This window comes from Erinaceus europaeus, chromosome 2, assembly GCF_950295315.1.
Source record: "Erinaceus europaeus chromosome 2, mEriEur2.1, whole genome shotgun sequence".
In the NCBI taxonomy this organism is placed as follows: domain Eukaryota; kingdom Metazoa; phylum Chordata; class Mammalia; order Eulipotyphla; family Erinaceidae; genus Erinaceus; species Erinaceus europaeus.
Genome location: NC_080163.1, coordinates 17,780,640 through 17,792,046, shown reverse-complemented (window position 1 = coordinate 17,792,046; position 11,407 = coordinate 17,780,640). Strand labels below are relative to the sequence as shown.

Genomic DNA, 11,407 nt, shown 5'->3' with positions numbered 1-11,407 from the left:
CGAAGTGCCACACTTCTCACACTGTGGACTCTGTCACAAGCTCTAGAAGGACTCCATGCCAGTCACGAACCACTTCAGCTTCTCCTCAGCTCCCATTGGTTGGAGAAGCCCATCTTGCACTGGCTCATCTTGGAGTCTGTCTATATTCATATTCAGAACCCCACATAAACGATGAGGGCTAGAGTTCTACCCCTGTGTAGAGGAGAAAAGCAGGGGAGGGAAGGGGCGGCGGTGGTGGAAGGGCAATGGTGCACCTGGTTAAGCACACATAGCACTAAGCACAAGGACCCGTGCCTAGGATCTGGGTTTGAGCCCTCAGCTCCCCACCTGCAGAGGGATACTTTAAGAGTGGTGAAACAGGGTTGAAGGTGTCTCTCTTTCTCTTTCCCTCTCTGTCTCTCCCTCCTCTCTCCAGTTCTCTCTGTCCTATTGAACAAAATGGAAAAAATGGTCACCAGGAATAGTGGGTTCATAGTGTGGGCATTGAGAGAGAAGCATAAGATCCCAAATACCCTGTGTTTTCCCAGTTTTCTCTCTGTGGATCTTGGCACATGGGAGAGTATATATATATATATATATATATATGAGGGAGCCAAGAGTGGGAAGCCCACAAGTTCACAAGAGTCTCATCCTGAGTGCACTATCTCTCTCTTTTTTTTGTTGTGTTTCTGAATAAACCTCACCTGTAGCTTTACTTGCTGGTTGCCAGTATTGACTTGTTCATGAAAGGGAAGGAAGAGCTGGAGACTGGACTACTCCAAAATATTCTGTTGTCAGAAAAATCATGACACTTCTTTGCATAGAAAAACACAGCATGATTTTTCTGACAATCCAATAGGTGGGTTGTAAAGAATATCTTGCAGGTTGGAGTGAGGGGGAGATAGCATAATGGTCATACAAAGTGACTCTCCTTCCTGAGGCTCCAAAGTCCTAGGTTCAAATCCCCTCATCACCATAAGCGTGAACTGAGCAGTGTTGTGGTAAAAATAAAGAATATTTTGTGGAGCTAGTCGGTGGCACACCAGCTTAAGCGCACATAGTACAAAGCACAAGGACCTGCATAAGGATCCCATTGCAAGCTCCCAGTTCCCCACCTGTAAGGGGGCTCACTTTACAAGTGGTGAAGCAGATCTGCAGGTGTCTTTCTCTCTCCCTCTCTATCTCCACCTCTTCTCTCAGTTTTTGCCTGCTCTATCCAGTAAAATAGAAAAAATATATATATATATATGGCCTCTAGGAGTAGTGGATTCTTAGTGCCTGCACTGAGCCCCAACGATAACCCTGGAGGCAGAAAAAAAAGAAAAAGAATATTTTGCTAACATTGAATTAGAAGGATGAGCTGGAGGCAATTACATGTGTGGTTTTGAGTGCTGCATAATTCTCTGTGTGGAGGGAAGCAGTTAGACGTGCTTGTAATCCCTCCCAGACACTGTTCTGGACAGAGTAATCCTGCCAGGGTTGAGTGGAGGAACATGAAGGTTGGCATTCACAGCAGTAAATAGGAAAAGGAATCAGGAGCTCTTTAACATCTCATTCATTTTGTTTCTCCATTCATCCCTCAGACTAAATTGCTGTACAGATCGGCCCGAAAGCTCTAAATTAGAGAGAAGCTTGAGTCTTCAAAACCAAAGCACTCGTGATTTTATTTAAAAATCAACAACGGAAACTCACTGAACAGTGAAGAATTATAAGATTTCGAGGAAAACCTTAATTTCTAATTGCCATCTTGAAAAAAAAATCATGAATACATTGTATATCCTGTTAACTTTTTATTTATTTTTATTACCACCAGGGTTGCCTTTTTAAAATTTTATTTATTTTTGCCATCAGGGTTATTGTTGGGACTCCGTGCTTCCATGACAAATGCACTACTCCCGGTGACTCTTTTCTTTTTCTTTCTTTTCTTTTTTTTCTGACAAGACAGAGAGAAATGCAGAGGGGAGGGGGAGACAGAGGGAGAAAGAAAAACAGACACCTTTAGATCTGTTTTGCCACTTGGGAGGTGGACCCCCTGCAGGTAGGGAGCGAGGGCCCCAACCAGGATCCCTGCCCTGTGCTTGGTGAAATGTATACTTTACCTGGTGTGCTACCACCCAATACTCCCCCACCCCCCCTCCAGGATTATTTTTGAAGCTCACTTGGTGACTGCATAATGAATCACCACTCCCAGTGGCCCTTTTTTTTCTTTCTTTTTTCCTCTTTTGCTATTTGATAAGATAGAGGGACATTGAAAAGGGCTGGGGCAGGGGGTGTGTGTGGAGAAAGAGAGACACCTGCAGCCCTGCCTCGCCTCTTGTAAAGCTTCCCCCCGTAGGTAAAGACTGGGGGGCTGAAGCTGGGTGACCTGTGATCTCAACCAGGTGCAACACACAAAGCACCCTTATTAACTTTTTAAAAATAAACAATATAAGGTAAACTGATAAGAGGGGAAGAAATTATGTAGTCAGGATGCTGGTTTTATCAGTTAAGAAAGTGTTTGCAAGACTTATACCAACCTGCTTCAGTATCACTCCCCGATGACCATCATTATAATCAATCAACAATTAATTCTTCTTACACTAAGTATAAGGTATAATATACTACAGTAGAAAGTTTATCTGGACTAACTGGCTTCATTTAAGGATGAAAAAAAGTGTGCCTTCTCCAAAATTCTTTTGCCTGTTTAGAGGAAGGACTATAACCAAATATTTGGACATTCCATTTTGGGTAACACTCTAATCAATGTGTAATTCCTATAGAAGCTAAAATACAAAGAAGCTTGAATTGGCATCAAATGACCTGGAAAGTCTGTCTGTCTGTTTCTTTGCTGGGTCAGACCATTACAATACCGGGCCACTGATAAGAAGTCAGGAGTCTCTCTCTGGACATGTGACATAGTTGTCCAAAGGCAAGACTGAAGGGAGACATGGCCAAGGATTAAGCGATCCTCTGTAAATCAAAAAATATCTATAACTACTTGTTGGTATGCTTCTGGATTCTGCTTGTGAAGCCTTCTGTTTTTATCATCACAGTGGGTTCGCTTGTGTTGCTTCCTATGTGTTCTGTTTGCACGTCCACTGTTGGCTGGGCACCCCCCTGCCTCTAGGATATTGGTTTGGTCTCCACCCCCCACCCCCCACCCCCGCCTCTGGAACATTTGGTTTAGTCATCGCTGGTTCGTGCTTCTTCCTTCTCCCTGCCCCCTATCATACGTATTTCCTTTGTTCCTGACTCTTCCGCCAGAGGAGAGAGATGCAGGACAGAATTGGGTTGTGATTAGATTAGATTAGTTTGTTGAACCGCATCCCCACTAGTGAATAAAGAGTGAATTGCGTTCTCAGCTCAGCCATGAGTCTCTGGTCGTCTCTGTCTCCCGCCTCTGAAGCCAGCCCAGCAAAAACGACAACTATTGACCTTAAAATCCACCAGCTACAACTGAGACATCTGAAGCTTTAGTCACCAAGATGCAGACGCTATCATGATACCATCCTGACTTCCCTGGTCAGATGACCTCACCCATGTGTCCTGGAACATCACCTCTCCAGAACCCTCACTAGGGAAAGACAGAAACAGACTGGGGGTATGGGTTAACCTATTAACGTCCATGTCTGGCAGAGAGACAATTACAGAAGCCCGAATCCCACCTTCTGCATCCCAGAAAGTATTGTGATCCATATTCCCAGTGGAGGAGAAATGTTAGAGGGAAGGTGACCAGAGGGCTCTGAACGCCCAACTCCATCAGGACCCAGAGAAGAGGGAAAAGGAAGGGACATTTGGATGTAGTAGTAGGTGTGTGTGTCAGCGTGTGTGTGCCTTTGGAAAGGAAAAGATGAGGCCATAGAAAAAGTGGGAAGACAGAGAGTTGGGAAATAATAGTTAACCCATATATGCAGCCTTCGGAGAACTGCTGTAGCTTTCAATGGAGGGAATGGGGATTTAGAACCCCATAGGACCATGCCCTCAACTTGGATAAACAATGGTAGAGAATGTTCCATCCTCCTAAAGGAAGATGGACAACATACTCTATGCTACACCTGAGGAAGATGAGTACTGATATTGGGGCAGCTTGGAATGTTCCTACTCATGACCACAGAATATGAGCTCAGATCTACAGGGATGCAGAGGTCACATAGGCTCCTAAGCTGAATATGGGCCCCAGACTGATTCAAATTGATGGGGTTAATAGTCAACAATATTTATACCCCTTTCCCATATTAGGGAGCTACTCTCTTCCCTGATCCAGCTTTCTGTCCCTTTTCCAGCCATGACATCATCTCCCCAGACAATAACTTAGATCCACCTGCATGTCAGATTTCAGGCTCAGGGGAAAAAAAAAACTAGTATAGCCACAGGCCCTTTGGAATATAACTAAAATATGCCTGTTAGCTATCTACAAAATGGAGGACCCCCAACTCTTCATCTGCACTATTTCAGCCTTTAGGTCCATGACTGTTCAACAATTTGTTTGGCTTTGTATGTTAACTCTCTTTTCAGCCACCAAGTTCCAGATGCCAGCATGATGCTGACCAGACTTCCCTGGACAGATGACCCCACCAATGTGTCCTGGAGCTCCACTTCCCCAGAGCCCCACCATACCAGGGAAAGAGAGAGACAGGCTGGGAGTACAGTCGACCTGTCAACGGCCATGTTCAGCAGGGAAGCAATTAAGGAGCCAGACCTCCCACCTTCTGCACCCCATAGTGACCCTGGGTCCATACTCCCAGAGGGATAAAGAATAGGAAAGCTATCAGGGGAGGGGATAGGATACAGAGATCTGGTGGTGGGAATTGTATGGAGTTGTACCCCTCTTATCCTATGGTTTTGTCAATGTTTCCTTTTTATAAATAAATTAAAAAAAAAAGAACTCTGATGGTGGAAACGGTACAGAGTTGTATCCCAGTTGTCTTGTAATTTTATAAAAACTTTAAAAAGACAAAACTGATAGAAGACACAGGAAACTGCATCACATTTAACACTATGAAGATGTGAGCTGTTTTATTGCTTAAATCTGAACATTTCTAAATGTAAAATCTCTGACCTGTGACCCATGGTTGAAGGAACCTTTTCTAGTGAAGTGAATGTGAAAGTTTGCTGCCTTTCAGCTAGAGCTGTGTTAATTTACACAAGAAAGTGTATGTGTGGGGAGCAACCCCTGTTAGATCTCATTTTCCTTTAGTTTCAGGGCATATTTCAAAGCCTTTAATTGATACATCTCTTCATCTTGACACTATCACTCTGAGGTAGATGGGAGATCTGTAGCAATCTCCCCATTCTACAAAAAAGAAAATAAAAAATTAAACCACAGGATACAATCCTATATGCACTAGAGGCTGGCTAAGAGTAGGATGATTTACTTTGCTTGCCTTGACTTAACACAGGGAGGGGGGTGGGGGTGGGCAAAAATGAAGCTCATCTTACACCTCCTGAATGAAGACAACGTTTCAAGCAAAATGTCCAAATTTCAAAGAGGTTCAATTGGGCCAAAAGAAAACAGCTTCCAACTTAATCCCCAGTGCCAGACTATAAAGATAAGACTCTGGTTAGCCCTAGTTCTATTTCTTTTTGATGACTTCTCTTTCATGACGGCTCCATTTTTGCTCATAAACTTTGACTGAAAAACGTGAACATGCAAGACCTTCAGGGGGAAAAGCTTCCTTTCCACACGAGTGGTGGAAGGGCACTGTAGGCCTCCCCCCCACATCCATTTGACACCATAAAGATTAATAGCTGGGAAAGTGTGCTTTGAAGCTGTAGGTGCTTGAAGAGAGTAATGGACAGGAAAAGGGGTATTTCTTGCCTTCAGAGCACTGAATGTAGCTCTTCAAATGGTTCCCATTATTTCAAAACTTGGTTTTCTTTGGTTTTTCATGCCATCTAGTGAATATTATTATCTTGGTTTCTGTTTCTTCTTCCCCTTCCTGTTGTTTGCTTCCTACTCCTTTAAATATTGAACTAAACGGACCCTAGAGTATTGCAAACCTGCATTTCCCTCAGCAAAGAATGCGCTCATTTAGCCAAAGATGTCATCTCCTGCTGGCCTTCTTCACAGAGTAAAGCAAGACTTTCTCAGGTAAACTTGTTTCTATAAGGCACTTAGAGAAACTTCTGTGGTCTGATATCCCAAAACGAAGGGAAATCTTCTCCCAGAACTATAGCAGTGTTGGCAAAACTTTGCAATCTCTGGGCCTCGGGGCCAAATATGGCAATAAGCGAAGAAGGAGTCCAAGTGATAGAAATACAAATACCAACACATGTGGCTTTCCAGACTCCCAAGGCACTGGAGGACAAGACTGTCAGCCAAAGCGATCAGAACACTGCCCAAGGAGGACCACCGGCAGCCACTGAGTTATGTATGTTTCCGTAGCCAGGCAGCTATTCTGGCTCTGCGCTTTTTGTTTTTCAGATTTTCAGTCTTCATGGTCTGTAAGTTGGCATGAGCTGCGAGCCTCTGGTGCTCCTCCAACATGGTACTGAAAAAGCGCTGCAGCTGAAAAAGAGAAGACAGCTGGTCTGTCAGGGCAACCCGACATTTAGAACAGAAGAAGCTGGGGGGTCCAGCGGTAGCGCAGCGGGTTAAGTACACATGGTGCAAGGACAGGCATAAGGATCCCAGTTCGAGCCCCAGGCTCCCGGGGGGGGGGGGGGGCGCTTCACAAGCAGTGAAGCAGGTCTGCAGGTGTCTGTCTTTCTCCTCTCTGTCTTCCCCTCCTCTCTAGATTTCTCTCTGTCCTATCCAGCAACAGTGCCAGCAGTAACAACAACAATAATAACTACAACAATGATAAACAACAAGGGTAACAAAAGAGGAAAGAAAATAGCCTCCAGGAGCAGTGGATTAGTAGTGCAGGTACCGAGCCCCAACAATAACCTTGGAGGCAGATGAAAGAAAGAAAGAAAGAAAGAAAGGCAGAGGGAGAGAGAGAGAGAGAGAGAGAGAAAAGAAAAGAAAAGAAAAGAAAAGAAAAGAAAAGAAAAGAAAAGAAAAGAAGAAGCTGATGCTTCCAGGAGTCTTCCTTTGGTCAGATCATGCGGATAATGAGTCAGAAACCTCTCTGGAGACCTGTGACTGAGGGATCCAAAGATGAGGCTGATGATCAGAAGAAATATAGGATGAATGGGGAAGGAGACACAGGAAGCTGCTATATATACCACACACAGCAATGCTGTGAGGTCAGGGACCGTTTCATTGCTTATAATAGGCTACTGCATCTTCTTCTAAAATTTTAATTTTTTAAAAACATTTTAAAAATTATCTTTATTTATTGGATACAGACAGCCAGAAATTGAGAGGGGAAGGGGTAGTAGAGAGGGAGAGAGACAGAGAGACACCTGCAACACTGCTTCACCACTCGTTAAGCTTTCCCCTTGCAGGTAGGGACTGGGGGCTTGAACCCGGGTCCTTGTGCACTGTAATGTGTGCGCTCAACCAGGTGCGTCACCACCCAGCCCCCTTATTTAACATTTTTTTAAATGTTAATTGCAGCTAGGTTGATCACTGGGGTTCAGTGCCTACAGGATGAATCCACAACTCCCAGTAGCCTTTTTAAATATTTACTTATTCCCTTTTGTTGCCCTTATTATATTTTTTTATTGTTGTAGTTGTTATTATTGGGCAGGACAGAGAGAAATGGAGAGAGGAGGGGAAGATAGAGAGGGGGAGAGAAAGATAGACACCTGCAGACCTGCATCACCACTTGTGAAGCAACTCCTCTGCAGATGGGGAGCCGGGGGCTCGAACCAGGATCCTTACGCCGGGCCTTGAGTTTTGCACCACGTGCGCTTAACCCGCTGTGCTACCACCCAAATCCCCCAGTAGCCTTTTTAAAACCAGGTATAGGACAGAAAGAATTTCAGAGGGAAGGGCAGATGGAGAAGGAGAGAACAAGAGAGACACCTGCAGGGGCTTAAACTGGGATACTGGCATATAGGTCCTTGCACTGCATACTATGTGTGCTTAACCCCATGGGCCATTGCCTAGCCCCCTATTTATTTTTATTTTGTATTACTTCTTTCCTGGGGTTAATGGTTTATAGTGTAGTTATTGACATATGGGTAGAATTTCTCATCTCCCCATGAGAGGTTCTATATATTTTTTAAAAATTCTTTTTATATTTAATTTTCCCTTTTGTTGCCCTTATTTTTTTTTATTGCTGTTGTTATTGATGTTATCATTGTTAGATAGGGCAGAGAGAAATGGAGAGAGGAGGAGAAGACAGAGAGGGGGAGAGAAAGACACACACCTGCAGCCCTACTTCACTGCCTGTGAAGCAACTCCCCTGCAGGTGGGGAGCCGGGGGCTCAAACTAGGATCCTTACGCAGGTCCTTGAGCTTTGCACCACATGTACTTAACCCACTATGCTACTGCCCGATTCCCAAGAGGTTCTATAAAACACTGTTTGTTGTTATGTTTCATATTGGTTTGTTCCCCTTCCCCCCAACTCTGAGAGAATTGGTTTGGCCCTTGCTAGTTTCGCGCCCCTTTTTCTCCCCGCCCCCTATGCTAAGGACGTCCAGAGTCCCAGGAACACCCGCGGAAGGAGAAACATGGAGAAGCACATGGTGTGGTGATTTGCCCGGTTCGTGAATAAAGATTAAACTGCAGCTTCTCAGCCCAGCCGTGTGTCCTCGAGTCTCTGTCTCTGTCTACCGCCGCGACGCTAGCCCGGCCTGCTGGAGCTTCCCAAACTTTAACAACAAATGGCGCCCAACTCCGCCCGCCCTCCTGCTATGAAGTCTGGACAGATCCTGGAACAACCGGAGACTGCGGGCTCCCTGCCAAAACTGGGCCCCCTGGCCGAGATCCTCAGCTCGGGTCTGAAGGCAGACGAGCTAGAATACGCAGAGATTCATCCAGAGATCACAACCTACAATTCCTAGAAGTGGAGCTGCGCGGGAAGCCACCTCCGGATGGTGATTCCCCCCCCCCCAACAACTAAGACAGTACAGATCTGAATTCGTGTTTGAAATGACATGTCTTTGTAACAAAAGTTTCTCTCCTTATGTATTAAAGACCATGTTTATGTGTGTGTTTAAAGTTTGGTAAACAGTAACTTTAAAGTTAAAAATGTAACTTTAAGGCTAAATTCTTACCAGGCAAAGTTAAATGAAAAAGGCTTTCAGCGTAATTCTCATAAAGATAAAATTAACTTACATTTAAAGTCTGAGGTAAAAATTAGTTAAAAATCAATATATTTTAACTAAGTTGGTAAAAAAAAAAAAACCTGCGCACACTTAGTGTGTGTCTCCATCTTGAATGGGTGTAACAAAAGGTTAAAAAGACATTGTTGATATGTAAAAGTCTCAAATTCTTTCTCAATTAGAAACGTTAGATTGCGCTATGGTTATGCTAATAATTCTCATGCCTGAGGCCTTTTTTCTTTCTATGGTTCATGTTTGCCTTTCCACATTTTATTGTTTAAACTTTAAATAGCCTTAGAATCGTGCTGGAAGGGACTTTCAATTGTGATAGAGTTATCAATTGTGGAAAACTTCTAACCTGCTACAAGTTTTGTTTCATAAGTAAGTGAATTGCAGCTGTCAAGTTCTCAGAAAAGCAGAATTCCGATGGCTGACATTCCCCATTGAGACAGACGTACAACAATTCACCCCCTGGCAATTCTTCGGCGGACATCTGCTTTGGACTTCTATCAGACTCACTGGTACACTTCGGACACTTTGCACAAAACTAGCAGCTTCCGTTATGCTGCTCGGTTTCTCAAACACTGACTGCAGCCATGCCTCGGTTTCTCAAACACTGACTGCAGCCATGCCTTGGGACTCTAGGCCTCACCCTCTCCCCATGCTAGAAAATGCCTGTTGAGGCAAGTACGCCCCCCAGAAGCAAAAAATGGCCCCCTCAGGCCTTCCCTTGGCAGCACACTGGTTCTTGTTACTCGTTTACATGTTTCTCCATGTTTGTGCCAGTTTCTTTTTTGAAAATGCCTGTACGATATAGGTTTCCGTTCACCCCACACCCCTGATACTGTGGTCATTTAGTTAAAAACAGAAGGGGGAATTGTTGGTATGTTTTATATTGGTTTGGTCCCCTTCCCCCCAACTCTGAGAGAATTGGTTTGGCCCTTGCTAGTTTCGCGCCCTTTTTTCTCCCCGCCCCCTATGCTAAGGACGTCCAGAGTCCCAGGAACACCCGCGGAAGGAGAAACATGGGGAAGCACATGGTGTGGTGATTTGCCCGGTTCGTGAATAAAGATTAAACTGCAGCTTCTCAGCCCAGCCGTGTGTCCCCGAGTCTCTGGTCATCTCTGTCTACCGCCGCGAAGCTAGCCCGGCCTGCTGGAGCCTCCAAACTTAAACAACAACTGTTGTCCTCAACTTAGGTCCTCTTCCACCAACATACATCAGGACCCCAAACTCACCCCCTCTAGTTCAGTCCCCTCCCTGCCCTCCTGCCCCAGACTCCTTTGCTTTGGTGCAATATAACAAGTCCAGTATGAGTGTCTTTTTTTCTTTTCTTTTCTTTTTTTTTTTTTGCCTCCAGGGTTATTACTGGGGCTCGGTGATGGCACTACGAATCCACTATTCCTGTAGGCCTTTTCTTATGGATAGGACAGAGAGAAATTGAGAGAGGGGGAGACAGAAAGGGGGAGGGAAAGACAGACAGCTGCAGACTTGCTTCAATGCTTATGAAGCTTCAACTTGCAGGTGGGGAATTGGGGTTTGAACCCAAGTCCTTGCACATAATACTATGTGCACTTAGCCAGGTGCATCTCTGCCTGGCCCCCAGTTTTGCATTTTTTTAATTAAACTCATAGGCCAGAGTGGTTTTTTTGTTTTGTTTTTTTTGTTTTGTTTTTTACCACAGCACTTCTCAGCTCTGGCTTATGGTGGTGCAGGGGATTGAACCTGAGACTTCGGAGCCTCATGCATGAGAGTCTCTTTGCATAACCATTATGCTATCTACCCCTGTTTTGGCCAGAGTCTTTTAACTTGAAGGAATGCTCAATTTATACAAACACTGTATTGTCCGCCTTTAAATTTATACATTGTAATTTGCTGTGGTTTAATTTGCATTCCCCTAACAAGCTGAACTTTTTCTTGTGCTTATTTGCCATTCAGATTCAGAAATCTTCTTTGACAGAGTATTTATTAAACGTTTTCCCATTTAAAAAATTATTAAAGGGAGCCGGGCGGTTGCACAGCAGGTTAAGCGCACGTAGCACAGAGCACAAGAACCGAAGGAAGGATCCTGGTTTGAGTCCCCGGCTCCCCATCTGCAGGGGAGTCGCTTCACAAGTGGTGAAGCAGGTCTGCAGGTGTCGATCTTTCTCTCCCCCTCTGTCTTCCCCTCTTCTCTCGATTTCTCTCTGTCCTATCCAACAATGACATCAACAACAATAATGATAACCACAACAAGGCTAAAACAACAAGGGCAACAAAAGGGGGGAAAAATAGCCTCCAGGAGTAGTG

General features: G+C 44.6%; 1 protein-coding gene across 1 annotated transcript in view; it reads right to left on the bottom strand.

Moving 5' to 3' along the window:
* Window positions 1–4,947: 4,947 nt before the first annotated feature.
* Window positions 4,948–11,407, bottom strand: part of LVRN (laeverin) — a 97,149-nt gene continuing 90,689 nt past the window's right edge. The window contains exon 20 of the mRNA XM_007521978.2: window positions 4,948–6,466. Coding sequence (XP_007522040.2) covers window positions 6,326–6,466 — 141 coding nt within the window. The 3' untranslated portion in view covers window positions 4,948–6,325. The remainder of the gene's footprint in view (window positions 6,467–11,407) is intronic.